This window comes from Nerophis lumbriciformis, linkage group LG01 (genome assembly GCF_033978685.3).
Source record: "Nerophis lumbriciformis linkage group LG01, RoL_Nlum_v2.1, whole genome shotgun sequence".
Classification (NCBI taxonomy): Eukaryota; Metazoa; Chordata; class Actinopteri; order Syngnathiformes; family Syngnathidae; genus Nerophis; species Nerophis lumbriciformis.
Genome location: NC_084548.2, coordinates 13,473,228 through 13,490,904, shown reverse-complemented (window position 1 = coordinate 13,490,904; position 17,677 = coordinate 13,473,228). Strand labels below are relative to the sequence as shown.

The window sequence follows — 17,677 nt, the reverse complement described above, 5'->3', positions numbered from 1 at the left end:
ACCATGGACGCCCCTGCTTATTTCAGCAAGACAATGCCAAGCCATGTGTTACATCAACGTGGCTTCATAGTAAAAGAGTGCGGGTACTAGACTGGCCTGCCTGTAGTCCAGACCTGTCTCCCATTGAAAACGTGTGGTGCATTATGAAGCCTAAAACACCACAACTTAAGCTGTACATCAAGCAAGAATGGGAAAGAATTCCACCTGAGAAGCTTAAAAAATGTGTCTCCTCAGTTCCCAAACGTTTACTGAGTGTTGATAAAAGGAAAGGCCATGTAACACAGTGGTGACCCTTTCCCAACTGCTTGGGCACGTGTTGCAGCCATGAAATTCTAAGTTAATTATTATTTACAAAAAAAAAAATAAAGTTTATGAGTTTTAACATCAAATATCTTGTCTTTGTGGTGCATTCAATTGAATATGGGTTGAAAATGATTTGCAAATCATTGTATTCCGTTTATATTTACATCTAACACAATTTCCCAACTCATATGGAAACGGGGTTTGTAGTATGAGTGTCCACTAACGTTCTGCTGGACATTTGCACAGTAATTTGATACACAAGAGACATGATTAAATGCACTTTATTTGACACATCATGCATATATATTTATACAACATACCCTTATGCCATAGACTTTATATGACCCGCTTCACAATGCAATTACCGGTTTATAAATAAAGGCAGAACAACCTCACTGTGAGGCTTTCAGACATTGCGCCTGCACCATAAACATCATGTCATCAATGTGATGATACAATATTAGGAACTCCATGACGGAGCAAGGTGGAAATGCATATTTCACAAAAAGTGAGGAGAGGCGTCATGGTGAGTCTACCAAGGCCTCCACACGCCGCTCTCCTGCAGCCTGGTTCCTCTGCTGGGGGAGCACACTGGATAGGAGCTTTTCTGGATCATCTGCTGCTGTGCAGAGAGGAAGTGCAAAGAGTCCCTCCGGCAGTGAGATTTGCTTCGGCTGAAGTCGCCGTCATCGCTGCTGGAGGTGGACTGATGATGCTGATGATGATGCCGCTTGTGCAGCTGCTGCCTCAGGAAGCTGACGGTCATCTCCAGGATGTCTGCTTTCTCCAGCTTGGAGTTGGGCTCTTGTTGGCGGAACTCTTTCTCCAAGATGTTCTTGAGCTGCTCGATGCAGGTGTTGATGCGATCTCGCCGCAGTTTCTCCACCATGGGCTTTCTCAACTGATGGAGGAAAGACACACAGAGGGCCGAACTACTTCATTAAAGCGAAATGTCACATTCAAAATCCCTATGAATAAAATGTAAATAAATACAATTAAATCTAACACAATACAATAAAATAAAATTAAATAAAATTAAAATTAAATTAAATTAAATTAAATTAAATTAAATTAAATTAAATTAAATTAAATTAAATTACCAATTTGAGACTTTGCAGGACGCTAATCAAATATCCACGCCAACACTCACTTTGATGCCGTCTTTGGCGGTGTCCTGCACGCAGCAAGGGTTCGAGGAGCAAGGAGCCATGTCTGGGCTTTGTTCTTGTTGTGCATGTAATACCTCCGTGGAGGAGCCTCTCCCTTTTATAGCGCATCATTAGTACAGCACACCCCATGTGACCGCCCAGAGGGGGCCGGTCTACTGTAACAATAGGCCAGAGACACATCAATAACGCCAAGGTGGGGCTGCACAGGAGAGATAAAAGATCTAAATTAGAGAGAATGTCATCCTCTTTATCAGCGTCTTATCTCTTCTCCCACTCCCAGGCAGAATCTCCTGGGAATAATCCGGAACGGATGCATGCAGAAGACCACCAGGGAAATACATCGCCTTGATTGCAATTGAATATTAGAAACATTTTGCAGCAAAATACATGCTGAAATGCATCAAAGGCAACGGCAAACGGGACAGTAAAGCTTCAATGTGGCCAACTTTATTGGCTTCCCACAATAAAAGTGGCGCCGTTTGATGGGCGGCACACTTCTCCTGTTGAAAGCCATCATGAGTGGAGCTGTGTCAGACTGTGGGAAAGCCCCACTAGGACTCTACTCACACGTCTACTCATCAATGGGGGCTGACCTTCCCAGCCACAAAGGACCTTTTCATCTCCTCTCGCAAACAGCAGCTAACAGCAGTGGACGTGCACGTGTGTGTGTGCGCGCGCGCGTGTGTGTGTGTAGGAGGGTGTGTAAAAGTGTGTCTGTGTGAAGGAGAGAAGACAAGCAAACTGGCCTCTTATTTAAGATGTTTTTTTTTTTCTAATGGGATGTTGCATATAGCTAATAGTTGGTAGTAAATGGGAATAGAAGATGCAGACTGGCAGAGAAATAGCTACCTAATTTAGATGCACTCCTGCAAAATAATGAACATATTGTTTACAGTAACTAGCACCTTGTTGAGAGCGTTATTATATTTGTAAGGGCATGTTTAATACGGCCTTATTGGATCGGTGCAAGTGTACCTGAATGGCACATATTGAAAAATGAAATTCCAGCAGCTGTGTACAGAATTGAGATCAAATTTAAAAAGTAAATAATGGGGGTATAAATGGAAATAAAAAAGTAAAATACAACAATAAGGATACAATTCAAAGCAACAATAAGAATAAAAAAATATAATAGTAAAAATAAGAATACAACAAGAGAAACTAGGCAGTAGTGACCATGTTATTAATTTATAAGTTATTATTAATGCAAAAAAGAGAGCAAGATTTTATTTGCTGATGATGATTGTTTGTGTGGAACAGGAGCATTATTGTTGTGTTTGTATGAATAGTTACCGTTTTTTTTCTTAGTTTGTTTGTGTCTGTTTTGGTTGACCCGCCTGTATTCCCGTTTCTGTGATGGTAGACATGATAATGTCGTTTCGAAATGATTTGTAAAAAGTTCTGTGAGAATTTGGAACGCTAACTCACAATTAATCTGGTCTTATTTTGCAACAATTCAAATGTAAATCCCTCTGAATAGAACCATGTACAATATTAGCAGTCTTGTATGGCAGAAGCACACTATAAATGGGTCCTGACAAGCCCTCTGAATAGAATGAAATTAAATAAAACAAGATGGGGAAAAAAAGGAAGTACAATAAAATAAAATGAAATTAAATGAAATTAAATGAAATGAAATGAAATTAAATTAAATTAAATTAAATTAAATTACATTACATTAAATTAAATTTAATTTAATAAATGAAATAAAATAAAAATACAATAAAATAAAATAAAAAATAATGAAATTAAATTAAATTAAATACATTTAATTTAATTTAATAAATTAAATTAAATGAAAATACAATAAAACAAAATAAAAAATAATGAAATTTAATTTAATTTAATAAATTAAATTAAATTAAATTAAATTAAATGACATAAAATTAAATGAAATAAAACAAAATAAAATAAAATAAAATAATAATTAAATTAAATTAATTGTTTGCAGTTTAGTAGCAGTAATTGCTTATAAAAGGCAATTTAAAATAACATAGATGGACTTCATTCATTTCACACTCCATCCAGCTGTAAGGTACCTCACCGTTCTCTGACAGACAATCCTGGTTTATTCACGCTGCTACTGTATTTGCTCAATGTTATCACACTGTTAGAATATTACAGCAAATATACACTTAAATTCACATAAATTCATACATTTGTCTTGCACTTCATTTGGTTGACTTGGCATATGCAGGCACTCGACCTTCAGGCCTGCTCGACTATCTTTTTTCTTTTTTTTAGACATTGGTGCGTGTTTTAATATGTCTAATCCCTTGAAAAGAAAAATGTCTCCGAATGTAAACTCAAATTTAACATGTCTTCATTAGATAATAAATGGTACAAAGCCCTCAAATGTCTCCTCTTTCATCCGACCGGCCCCCGCCCTTGTGAGGACTTGTTTCCATGGACTCATTGCTATAAAGAGAGTAAAGAATTCTTCATGGGGTCTCAATTTTGCAGAAGCTTAATTGTGTTACGTAGGCAATGTTTTTGCGGGACTGCGGCCAACGCTGTCACATTCACCTGCATGTGACCTGTTTTAGTAGATGCTCGTGATATCTTCCAGAAGACCCGACCTCTGACTGTTCTACAAAAGAATGCGGGTTAAGTCTAGCAACCTCGCAAGATTTCGCCCAAAACATCTCTACTTGTGAGTGTTGATGACACAGCTTTGCAACAGTTGATATTCTAGTTTCAAGCATGTTTTAATCAATATAGGTCATCAAATCTCAGCAACAAGCTGTAATATCTTACTGAGATCATTTAGGACCAAAACACTTAAAACAAGTAAAACACTCTAACATAAAATCTGCTTAGTGAGAAGAATGATCTTATCAGACAGAAAATGTGCAAATATCACCCTTATTTGAGATATTTAATCTTACTTAGATTTCAGTTTTTGCAGTGTATGTGGGAAACGCACGGCCCGCCACTGGTATTTTTTAGGGATGTCCGATAATGGCTTTTTGCCGGTATCCGATATTCCGATATTGTCCAACTCTTTAATTACCGATACCGATATCAACCGATACCGATATCAACCGATATATGCAGTCGTGGAATTAACACATTATTATGCCTAATTTGGACAACCAGGTATGGTGAAGATAAGGTACTTTAAAAAAAAATAAAAATAAAATAAAATAAGATAAATAAATTAAAAACATTTTCTTGAATAAAAAAGAAAGTAAAACAATATAAAAACAGTTACATAGAAACGAGTAATTAATGAAAATGAGTAAAATTCAGTGACGTGTGGTGAGGTTGATGGCTGGTGAGGCACTGACTTCATCACAGTCAGATTTACAAACATATGAACCCTAAAGAGTATCTTATTCACCATTTGATTGGCAGCAGTTAACAAGGGGATGGGTCAAATGCAGACGACAAATTTCATTACACCTAGTGTGTGTGTGACAATCATTGGTACTTTAACTTAACTTTAACTTTACACATACAAACTGTAGCACACAAAAAAGCACATTTAATTAAAAAAAACGTTATTACGGTCTTACCTTTACTTAGAAATTAAGTCCATGCGCCGCAACTAAAGCCCTCACTTAAACTTTCCACGTGCAAGATTGAATCTATTTAAAAAAGTGTAACCGAGGGTTTATAAATGTCGCCTATACTGTATGAAACTACAAAATAACAAACACGGAGGCTCCAGTTTACACGAGGACCACTTTATTTACATTCTTTCAAAAACCTCCGCAACGTGACATCACTTCCGCTCTTAGCGCCTTCAAAATAAGAGCTCAAGGCATATACTGTATAACAGCGCATAACAGGAACTTAACATCACAAAGAGGAAAGCCCATGAAAATAGGTTACAAAAGTTATTTAATAAGAAGCCAAAAAGTGCAAAAACAATAATGTTCATGTTGGAGGAGTTGTGAATTAGATACACCTGCAGTGTGCAGGTGTACCTAATGTTGTGGCTCTGCAGTCATTCACAACTCCTCCAACACGAACATTATTGTTTTTGCACTTTTTGGCTTCTTATGAAATAATTTTTTTAAATAGATTCAATCTTGCACGTGGAAAGTTTAAGTGTGGGCTTTAGTTGATATAACAATTCTACGGCGGGGGTGCAGGAGGCGGGATTACTGGAGCCTCAACCAGTGCGTCTTTTGCAGCCGTTTTATGATCGCTCAGCACAAGAAATATGTTACACACATACAGTTGTTTACAAAATACGCTGTACATTATATACCTCAGCTAACTAAACTATGGAAATGTACAATATAGTTCATATAGCAATACAGTCTCACTGCACAGCAGGCCAGCAGTTAGCCGAGTCCGCAATCCATGTTGAGGCACTGAGTGACGTGCCTCAACTGGCTGCTGTTCACCGCACCGTCTCTTCTCAGTATTTGAACGGCAAATGTGAAAATTCAGCGATTTTGAATAAAAATAATCTAAAACTGGTGAAGTTAAATGGAAAATAACTTTATAGTATAATCACTGGATACATACAACAATTTTATTTTTTATTTTTATTTTTACATTTTTTTTCTTTCCATGATGGCAGGTGAGGCCCCTCCTCACCTGCCTCTAGTGACTGCATGTCACTGGTAAAATTAACTGTTAAAGGTTAGTACTATTAGTGGACCAGCAGCACGCACAATCATGTGTGCTTACGGACTGTATCCCTTGCAGACTGTATTGATATATATTGATATATAATGTAGGAACCAGAATATTAATAACAGAAAGAAACAACCCTTTTGTGTGAATGAGTGTGAATGGGGGAGGGAGTTTTTTTTGGGTTGGTGCACTAATTGTAAGTGTATCTTGTGTTTTTTATGTTGATTTAATAAAAAAAAACAAAAAAAAAACAAACCGATAATAAAAAAAACGATTCCGATCATTTCTGATATTACATTTTAACGCATTTATCGGCCGATATTATCGGACATCCCTAGTATTTTTGCATTGGGCTCATAGAATTCCAATTTTATTTGAGCAAAAATCCCATTTTAGACAGACTTTTTAGATAAACAAACACATTTTTGAACCACTCTCTGTGCCTGCATGAATGAGACCCATAGTCATTGTTTGCTCATGGTGTACATCTGAATGCAGTTCTGGAAATGAGCTGTGGTGTTCATTTGCGGCCTGAGCAGGATGATATACATCTTGGGCAGGAAGTATCCCACATAGAAGGCCAGCACACTGAAGAGTATGGCGAAGACGTGCGCCGCCATGGAGAAGGGGCTCCTGCTGACCAGGTAGATGGTGAAGAAGCTGATCCAGGAGATGATGTAGACCGTGAGACTGAAGGTGACGCATTTGGCCTCGTTGTAGTTGGCCGGCAGGTCTTTGCCCATGTAGCTGAAGGAGAAGCAGAGCGCGCTGAGCAGGGACACGTAAGCCAGCTCCAGGCCTGAGCCCAGCGACAGGGTCCTGCTGCACTCCAGGACCATGCTGTCCTTGTAGAAGTCCACGTCCTGGGAGGGCTCGGGAGGGTCAATCGCTACCCGGGTTACGGAAATGAACAAAATGACGGCAGACATTACGAAAATGGTCCACTCCGGCCCTTGCTTTTTGGCCCACTTGTCGTAGGCGGGCGGCAGCTTGGACGCAAGCTTGAAGATGCAGACCACCTGCAGGGAGCGCACGGCGATGCAGGCCAGACACACCGTGAAGCTGAACATGAACAGAGGCTGCTTGAGCGCGCAGGCCGCCGGGGAGGGGCGGCCAAAGTGGCACAGGGCGCTCAAGGAGGCGGCCGCCAGGGCGGCGAGCATCAGGAGGCACGTGCGGCCCCCGGCGGACTTTGCCACGGGGGTGCTCAGGTGACGCAGGAGGACGGCGGCCGAGGCAGAGGTCAGCAGGAGGCAGCAGGCCAGGAAGAAGAGCAGGGCCATGGAGAGGGGGGCGTCCCAGGCCAGGAGGAGGATGGCGCGCTCGTAACACCGCTCGCTGCTTGGGGGGGCCCACTGCTCCGGGGGGCACGGCTGGCACTCGGTGGGCTCTGCATAGGGAACGACATTCCAGACATTAACGTTTAGCATAGCCGGTTTGAACACGTTTTTCTTTTTGCTTCTCAAGCTGCTGCATACTTGCCAACCCTCCCGATTTTCCCGGGAGACTCCCGAATTTCAGTGCCCCTCCCGAAAATCTCCCGGGGCAACCATTCTCCCGAATTTCTCCCGATTTCCACCCGGAAAGGAGACTATTATATATGTCTCCGTTATCCATAGGTTTATCTATAACCAGTGTTGGGTGAGTTACTGAAAACCAGTAACTAGTTACAGTTACTAGTTACTTTATTTCAAATGTAACTCAGTTACTAACTCAGTTACTTACACCAAAAAGTAATGCGTTACTGTGGAATGTAACTATTTAGTTACTTCTTTTTTTCCCCTTTTTTTTAAGGCTCCCATTAATGCCCTTTTAGCCTTCATTTCAGTACTGTTATTGCACTGGAGAATAATACAATGTGTTGATCAACTTGACATGCATTTGCATCACTGAACTCTGCTAAGCAATGTGGTCTACATACAACACACAAAGACAAAGATATGTTTTAAAGGGCCAATTTATTTCAGGCCAGAACAAATTGACAGAACTATTTTAAATAGCTGCAACATAATGGCACTTTAACTTTAACTTTAAGTAGATAGGATCTTTGATCCAAGACACAACTTACATTTAACTAAAATGTTATTTTCTTTGTGCTCGACAAAAGAAAAGTATTGAGAATGTCTCCATGTTAAAAAACTCGACTTCTGGCTTCGCCATGATGTCTTGTTAGTTGTTATGAGAGTAGCGTATGTGTGTGTGTGTGTGTGGCCCTTTAAGATATGACAGCATGTGAGGTGAGTAACATCAGTGAGTGAGTGGGCAAGAGAGGTGAGCGAGCGGCGACAGTGAGTGCGTGCAGGTGCTCTAGCTTGGTGGATGGCTGCGTCCAATAAAGTCACAAAGTTGCAACAAACCGCCGGTCTCGTCATTCACCCTCAGCTGTAAAGACCCACTGCCGGGTAAAGTGAAGGTTGTTAGCCCCGAAGACGTACATAGGCCCTGGAGGAACGTCTCCTCTGCGCTCCTCAACTGCGGTATGGGAGTCCCCCCCGCCCCCACCCACACAAAGCACGCCTTTTCTTTTCCACCGCAGCGCTGCAATAAAACACACTCAGATCTTCTGTTTCTAGCCGATACTACATGAAAAATAACGTAAAATAACGCAGTAACGCATCATGTAGTAACGGTAACTGAGTGACTGAATATAAAAAATAATGCGTTAGATTACTAGTTACCGCCGAAACTAACGGCGTTACAGTGTTAGTCCCAACACTGTCTATAACCCATAAAGTAGGCAGGCACGGAGCTATTTCTCAGCGTGTGTTTATTCCAGCCGGCACGTTAATACACTGACACGCAACATCCGGATTCCCATCATGCATTGCTTCAAAACTACAGCAAGTAGTAATGTCCAAAAACATACACTGCAAAAACTGAAATCTAAGTAAGATTAAATATCTCAAATAAGGGTGATATTTGCTTATTTTCTGTCCGATAAGATAATTCTTCTCACTAAGCAGATTTTATGTTAGAGTGTTATACTTGTTTTAAGTGTTTTGGTCCTAAATGATCTCAGTAAGATATTACAGCTTGTTGCTGAGATTTGATGACCTATATTGAGTAAAACATGCTTGAAACTAGAATATCAACTGTTGCAAAGCTGTGTCATCAACACTCACAAGTATAAAACTACTTGTTTAAAGTAATAATTTCTTACTTCAAGCATGAAAAAACAAATCATGATGCCGAGCGCATATCATTATGTCAAGATTAGAGATGTCGGGCCTGCCAATATTATCGGCCCGATAAATGCGTTAAAATGTAATATCGTAAATTATTGGTATCGGGTTTTTTATTATCGGTATCGTTGTTTTTTTTTTGTTCTTTTTTGGGGTTTTTTATTAAATCAACATAAAAAACGCAAGATACACTTACAATTAGTGCACCACCCCAAAAAAAACTCCCTCCCCCATTTACACTCATTCACACAAAAAGGTTGTTTCTTTCTGTTATTAATATTCTGCTTCCTACATTATATATCAATATATATCAATACAGTCTGCAAGGGATACAGTCCGTAAGCACACATGATTGTGCGTGCTGCTGGTCCACTAATAGTACTAACCTTTAACAGTTAATTTTACTCATTTTCATTAATTACTAGTTTCTACGTAACTGTTTTTATATTGTTTTACTTTCTTTTTTATTCAAGAAAATGTTTTTAATTTATTTATCTTATTTTATTATTATTTTTAAAAAGTACCTTATCTTCACCATACCTGGTTGTCCAAATTAGGCATAATAATGTGTTAATTCTACGACTGTATATATCGGTTGATATCGGTATCGGTAATGAAAGAGTTGGACAATATCGGAATATCGGATATCGGCAAAAAGCCATTATCGGACATCCATAGTCAAGATAATGGCACTAGCATTTAATTAATTTTAGAATATTTTTCAACATATTGAGCAAAAAGGTCTCTTTTTTCCTACCAAGAAAAGTGCACTTGTTATTAGTGAGAATATACTTATTTTAAGGTATTTTTGGGCTCATTGAGGTTAGCTAATTTTACTTGTTTTGGAAAGTCTTGACAAACCGAATTTTCTTGTTCTATTGGCAGATAATTTTGCTTAGTTCAAATAAAATACCCCTCATTTTTGTATTTTTTTTTTTTCTTGTTTTTGAACACTGACTTTTTGCAGTGTAACAGAGACGAAGCAGAAGAACGAAGAAAAGACGTGGCGACGACCAGTAAGATGAAGTACGCTTGCAAGTCCCAAAATGATTGGAAAAAATAATTTCAGTTCATCCAGGACAGCTCGAAGGGGAAGTGGTATGCTGCCTGCACATTTTGTAGATCAGACTTTTATGTGTGTGTATATGTGTAAATAAATGAACACTGAAATTCAAGTATTTCTTTTATATATATATATATATATATATATATATATATATATATATATATATATATATATATATATATATATATATATATATATATATATATACCCTGTACATATATATAATGAAATAAATATATATATATATACAGTATATATATATATGTATATATATATATATATATATATATATATATATATATATATATATATATATATATATATATATATAAATAGCTAGAATTCACTGAAAATCAAGTATTTATTATATATGTATATATATATATATATATATATATATATATATATATATATATATATATATACATATACATATATATATATATACACATATATATATATATATATATATATATATATATATATATATATATATATATATATATATATATATATATATATATATATATATATATATATATATATATATATATATATATATATATATATATATATATATATATATATAAAAGAGTATTCACAGCGCTTCACTTTTTCCACATTTTGTTATGTCACAGCTATATTCCAAAATGGAATAAATTATTTTGTGTCCTCAAAATTCAACAGACAATACCTCATAATGACGATGTAAAACAATTTTTTTTTAAATTTGCAAATGTGTTAAAAAAAAAAAATCCCATGTACAAAAGTATTCACATTGCTCAATACTTAGTTGATGCACCTTTGACAATAGCTTGAACTATTTTTGAATACAATGCCACAAACTTGGCACAACTATTTTTTGGGCAGTTTTACCCATTCCTCTTTGCAGCACCTCTCAAGGTCCATCAGGTTGGATGGGAAGTGTTGGTTTTCATCCAGGATGTCTCTGCACATTGGGGAGGGAGGTTTTTTGGGTTGGTGCACGAATTGTAAGTGTATCTTGTGTTTTTTATGTTGATTTAATAAAAAACAATTAAATAAAAAAATTAAAAAACCATACCGATAATAAAAAAACGATACCGATAATTTCCGATATTACATTTTAAACCATTTATAATATCGGCCTGCCGATATTATCGGACATCACTACTATTTACATTGTAGATTGTCACTGAAGGCATCATAACTATGACACCTGTGAAGTGAAAACACTTTCAGGACTACCTCTTGAAGCTCATCAAGAGAATGCCAAGAGTGTGCAAAACAGTAATCTGGCTATTTTGAAGAAACTAGAATATAAAACATGTTTTCAGTTATTTCACCTTTTTTTGTTAAGTACATAACTCCACATGTGTTCAGTCATAGTTGCCTTCAGTGACAATCTACAATGTAAATACCGTATATTACCAAATAAACGCCCTTGTGCAAATAACCGCCCATGTCCTAATAGCCGCCCGGGGTCTGACCCCATTTTGTGAATTAAACGCCTCTTCCTAATAAACGCCTATGTCCAAATAGCCGCCCATGGGCTGTTATTTGCATAATTTAGATTAAAATCATATTGACTTCATTAAACCCAATTTATAAGCTAAAAGGAAAAGCAAAGGTGCAATAATTCTGGTCATTACGGTAACAGCAGATGTTACGTGGGGATTCTGGGTAATCAACATATTGCAATGGGTGACCGCATATAGCGTAACACACACTCAACGACAACAACAAACCCACGAGGAAAAGTTTCAACATGGCAAGCAACAGCAGCAGTGAGTTGAATGAACAGGATACCGGTACACCACAACTGATGGACGAGAATACTTTAAGGGGGAAGAACAGAAAGTTTGACTTAAAGTTCAAGCTAGAGTTTGTGAAGTATGCGGAGCAGAATTCTGGTTTGGCAGCGGCCAGGCAGTTTAACGTTGACCCAAAACGTGTACGAGAATGGAAACAAAAAAAGGGAGAACTACAATCTCAGTCGGCAATCGATGGAAAACGGGCTCGCTTATCTGGTGGAGGTAGGAAGAAAGTGAGCGACGAGCTTGATGCTAATTTGTGTCAGTGGATACATCACGTTCGTGGACTGAACCACCGTGTGTCCCGCAAAATGATCCGCATTAAGGCAAAGGACAGTGACAGTATTATTGTTCTGTTTTGATGGTGGGTTTTATACTTGAGTACTTGGTACCATAATTTTATTTTTCCTGGTAGGCTGCTTTATTTAAAAAGTTTATTTATTTTTAGTATTTGTATTCTATTTGACAATTGTTGCACTACTGTCATGTTGAGGCCTTGTTGGTCTCTTGTCTTTTGATAGTCTTGTTTTTTTGTTTGTATGTTTACATTAGCTTTTACATTTAAAGTTTTTAGTACGAAAAAAAATACTGGACACTAACCATTGTAACCAAATAATGGCCTGGTGCAGGCTGGTGCAAAAATAAATAAAAGCCTTGTGCAAATAACCGCCCATGTCCTAATAGCCGCCCGGGGTCTGACCCCATTTTGTGAAATAAACGCCCGGGCTACTATTTGGTAATATACGGTAGTTATGAAAATAAAGACAACGCATTGAATGAGAAGGTGTGTCCAAACTTTTGGCCTGTACTGTACCTTGCAGCTATGAAACCAAATAAAAACATATTTTCTTAATACTTATTATGTATGTAGTTGCTAGATGTTAATACATGTTAAAAGAATGTGTTGTTGACATTGAAGAAGACAAGCAAAAAGCTTCCTCCCCGGAGGGTGGTGTTAATCATTGTGTTGGCCTTTAGCGCCCTCTGCTGGTCACCTGCATACTGACGGTACTATCAAACATGAAAACGCTGTCTGTGTTCAGGCAAATATACAAAATACAAACTGCTTTGATTTGTGTCACCATGAAAAAAATTCAAACACAAAAGAGAACATATTCAATAAATGAATATCTATAATTACGGTCACTATGTTACAGTTTATAGTCCAGTGCAGGCCTGGGCAATTATTTTGACTCGGGGGCCAAATTTAGAGGAAAAAAATGTGTCTGTGGGCCGGTATATCTATTTTTAGGAAAACTAATACAAAACCTCACAATAAAGTCTGATTGAATGCTAAAAATGTTATGACAGACTCCCTTAAAAACGGAATGGAATTTAAAAATGTTCTATGAACGATAAAACCCTGAATATTGAGAACATTTGAACGCCCCCCCCCCCCCCCCCCCCTCAATCGACATATTTTACAATCAAGCCAAATGCAACAAAAATGGAACAAACACAGCGAAATATGAACGCGAAAACTTTGTTAAAAAAAAATCTCCTTCCGCGTCTGTCCCTGACACTCGCATTTCAGGCTGGCCGCTCTGGAAACACTCTGTGGAAACGCTCCCCACTCAGACTGCTTGGTGCCTCGTCTGACCTGCTGTGACGTAGATTACCATAGTGACTAATTCGATTACCATAGTAACTAGTAGGGTTGTGCGGTATTCAGGAGATGTCTGATAATGTCGGCCTGCCGATTTAATCAGCCGATAAATGCTTCAAAATGTAATATCGGAAATTATCGGTATCGTTTTTTTATTTTATCGGTATCGGGGTTTGTTTTTTTATTTTTTATTAAATCAACATAAAAAACACAAGATACACTTACAATTAGTGCACCAACCCAAAAAACCTGTTATTAATATTCTGGTTCCTACATTATATATCAATATATATCAATACAGTCTGCAAGGGATACAGTCCGTAAGCACACATAATTGTGCGTGCTGCTGGTCCACTAATATGAATGAATGAATGATCTTTATTTGTCATTGTGCATGTACAGGTACAGGTTCAACGGAATTTAGGTTAGTAAATAGTACTAACCTTTAACAGTTAATTTTACTAATTTTCATTAATTACTAGTTTCTATGTAACTGTTTTTATATTGTTTTACTTTCTTTTTTACTCAAGAAAATGTTTTTAATTTATTTATCCTATTTTATTTTATTATTATTTTTAAAAAGGACCTTATCTTCACCATACCTAGTTGTCCAAATTAGACATAACAATGTGTTAATTCCACGACTGTGTATATAGGTATCGGTTGATATCGGTATCGGCTGATATCGGTATCGGTAATTAAGAGTTGGACAATATCGGAATATCGGATATCGGCAAAAAGCCATTATCGGACATCCCTATATTCGGGTATTAGTATAGTACCGCGATACTAATGAATCATATTCGGTACCATACCGCCTCTGAAAAGTACCGGTCTGCCACACCCTAAGATTTTTTGTTATAAAAGTATCAAAAAGTACCGAAAAGTATCAAAATAATATTGGTATCAGGACAACACTAGTCACTAAAATATCATGCAAAAGCGCAGATTCCAACCATTGAAATACGTTGTATAGTTCAAGACGCACATTGGGGGTTTTTGTGTGGTTGAATCGCATCACAAAGCAGTTGTATGAGCCTACATTCCTGGAATGTTACAATATTGTAAAAGGTATAAGTGTTTACCGCTTATGTTTAGGAAAGTGGCAGCAGGACATGCCTGGCAGTCGAAGCAACACGCGTGTTGTCCTTTCATCAACTTCCTGTGACCTTTTGGGCAGGGCGGAGAACAGAAGGACGCCGGAACCTGGATGCATGAAGCGGTTACATTTGAATGGATCTACCCCTAAATGTACAATATATAGACATGTTAAAAAGTTCTGGCGCCCCCTATGGGCTGTGCTCAAAATGCATTGTAGACATTAAGCATACATGTGAAGTCAAAGTATGATGTGATATTTTGGTATTCCCAAATCTTACTGATCTTGATGTGTCCTTGCCGTGCCACTCGATGGCGTCTTCATCAAGTGTGAGCTGACGGGGATTAGGGCTGAAAGAACCCACCACCCTGAGGGACCACGCCGTGCCTCTCCAAATCCACGTCACAATGTCATATCCTGTGGGAGGGTCGCCATTCTCATCAAAGTACACAGACGTGTTCTGCAGGGAGAATCCCACGTCTCGAAGCAACGGCAGGAGCTGAGACGGAAGCAGAAAAAACTATGGTTTGATAGGATAATGTCATAAGAAAAATCATCATTTACTGTATGTACTTACAAACGTTTACATACACTTGTAAAGGACATAATGTCATGGCTGTCTTGAGTTTCCAATTATTTTTTTACAACTCTTATTTTTCTTTGATAGAGTGATTGGAGCACATACTTGTTTGTCACAAAAAAACATTCATGAAGTTTGGTTCTTTTATGAATTTATTATGGGTCTACTGAAAATGTGACCAAAAGTATACATACAGCAATGTTAATATTTGGTTACATGTCCCTTGGCAAGTTCCACTGCAATAAGGCGATTTTGGTAGCCATCCACAAGCTTCTGGTTGAATTTTTGACCACTTCTCCTGACAAAATTGGTGCAGTTCAGCTAAATTTGTTGGTTTTCTGACATGGGCTTGTTTCTTCAGCATTGTCCACACATTTAAGTCAGGCCATTCTAAAACCTTAATTCTAGCCTGATTTAGCCATTCCTTTTGTCACGGCGCGGCCTCAAACCCTCAGTTCTCCTGCAGCAAGTTTCTCCAGCACTCATGTTGGCAGCATGCCAGGACACGCCCCCGCACGCGCCAGTCACTTCACAAAGACGAAGCTGCAGACTATCAGCAATCTTCGCACCTGGAGGTAGTCAGGACTGCAGCATAAAGGCCAGTGGAGCCTATGCCGGAACATCGTTAACTCTTTGCCGCAGTGATGTGCGGCGAAGAGTTAAGAGTTTTCTTTCCATGCCATCATGGAAAGAAAAAAAAATGTAAAAAGAAAAAAAATTAATTAAATTGTTATATGTATCCAGTGATTACACTATAAACTTATTTTCCATTTAACTTCACCAGTTTTAGATTATTTTTATTCAAAATCGCTGAATTTTCACACTTGCCGTTCAAATACTGAGAAGAGACTTGCGGTGAGCAGCAGCCAGTTGAGGCACGTCACTCAGTTGTGCCTCACCATGGATTGCGGACTCGGCTAACTGCTGGCCTGCTGAATTATATTATACATTTCCATAGTTTAGTTAGCCGAGGTATATAATGTACAGTGTATTTTGTCAACAACTGTATGTGTGTAACATATTTCTTGTGCTGAACAATCATAAAACTGCTGCGAAGACGCACTGTGTGAGGCTCGCAGTAATCCCGCCTCCTGGTGCCGGTTAATGCACCCCCGCCGCAGAATGCACCCCCCGACGGGAGCGCCACACCTACCAAAGCCCACACCCAAACCCTCCACGTGCAAGACCGAATCCACCCAAAAAAAGTCACTTAACAAGAAGCCAAAAAGTGCAAAAACAACAATGCTCGCGCCGGAGGAGCCGTGAACGACTACAGGGACACAACATTAGGTACACCTGCAGACTGCAGCACGGAGTTCATATTTCATTCATTCACAACTCCTCCAACACCAACACCACTGTTCCCACACTTATAAGTAAAGGTGAGACCATAATAACGTTTTTTTAATTAAATGTGCTTTTTTGTGTGCTACAGTTTGTATGTGTAAAGTTAAAGTTTAGTTAAAGTACCAATGATTGTCACATACACACTAGGTGTGGTGAAATTTGTCCTCTGCATTTGACCCATCCCCTTGATCACCCCCTGGGAGGTGAGGGGAGCAGTGGGCAGCAGCGGCGCCGCACCCGGGAATAATTGTTGGTGATTTAACCCCCAATTCCAACCCTTGATGCTGAGTGCCAAGCAGGGAAGAATGCTGGTATGAGCTTTTAAACATAACCCGTTAACTGCTGCCAATCAAATGGTGAATAAGATACTCTTTAGGGTTCATATGTTTGTAAATCTGACTGTGATGAAGTCAGTGCCTCACCAGTCATGAACCTCACCGCACGTCACTGCTTCGCAGTAAGCATTCTGTCTCTGGCTTCCCTTGTGTACTTGCTCTTCCTGTCCTCCTTGTTTTCCCCCGCGACTCATGTCCTTTGTGCTTCCCACAGTACCCTCCCTGTTCCGTGTGCTCAAGTTGTGTATCTCAACCTCCCTCCGGACTTTGGACTGCTTTCCCCGATCCTCGACCCTCGCTTGGACACGGACCTCGTTGCTTCTCTCCAGCCCCCGACCGCTCGCCTGCCCATGGATACCCTCTTTGCCTAGCCCCTCTGGACTGACGAAGGATTCATCCATCATGTACCTACAACATCGTCTGGTATTATTCACATGGTTAAAATCACACTTGGTCCCGCAACAAACACATCGAGTAGCATACACCTCCCACACACTCATCAAAGGTTACAATAAACCCGGTAACCTGAGCTTCTTTGTGGTGTCGTCTCCTTCCACCCCTCGCGTACATAACACCTTTACCACTTTGATGTGTGTTTGGGGTC

General features: G+C 38.8%; 2 protein-coding genes across 2 annotated transcripts in view; both read right to left on the bottom strand.

Annotated features, from left to right (window-relative positions):
- Positions 1-835: 835 nt before the first annotated feature.
- On the bottom strand, positions 836-1,513 carry LOC133617797 (transcription factor HES-5-like). The gene is made up of 2 exons (XM_061978028.1): positions 1,454-1,513; positions 836-1,204 (listed from the first exon to the last, which is right to left on the bottom strand). Exons 1-2 carry the CDS (start codon positions 1,511-1,513, stop codon positions 836-838), a joined length of 429 nt encoding a protein of 142 aa, XP_061834012.1.
- A 4,890-nt stretch (positions 1,514-6,403) lies between these two features.
- The window catches only part of tas1r1 (taste receptor, type 1, member 1), a 31,449-nt gene continuing 20,175 nt past the window's right edge, over positions 6,404-17,677 (bottom strand). Inside the window, exons 4-6 of the mRNA XM_061977017.1 lie at positions 15,092-15,310; positions 14,798-14,918; positions 6,404-7,455 (exon numbers count right to left, since the gene is read on the bottom strand). Coding sequence (XP_061833001.1) covers positions 6,530-7,455; positions 14,798-14,918; positions 15,092-15,310 — 1,266 coding nt within the window. The 3' untranslated portion in view covers positions 6,404-6,529. The remainder of the gene's footprint in view (positions 7,456-14,797; positions 14,919-15,091; positions 15,311-17,677) is intronic.

Bases quoted from the DNA above. Each gene is read 5' to 3' on its own strand.
- LOC133617797 (XM_061978028.1), bottom strand. From the start codon at position 1,513: ATGGCTCCTTGCTCCTCGAACCCTTGCTGCGTGCAGGACACCGCCAAA. The intron at 1,205-1,453 runs GTGAGTGTTGGC...TTCCTCCATCAG, and splicing joins CCGCCAAAGACGGCATCAAA to TTGAGAAAGCCCATGGTGGA.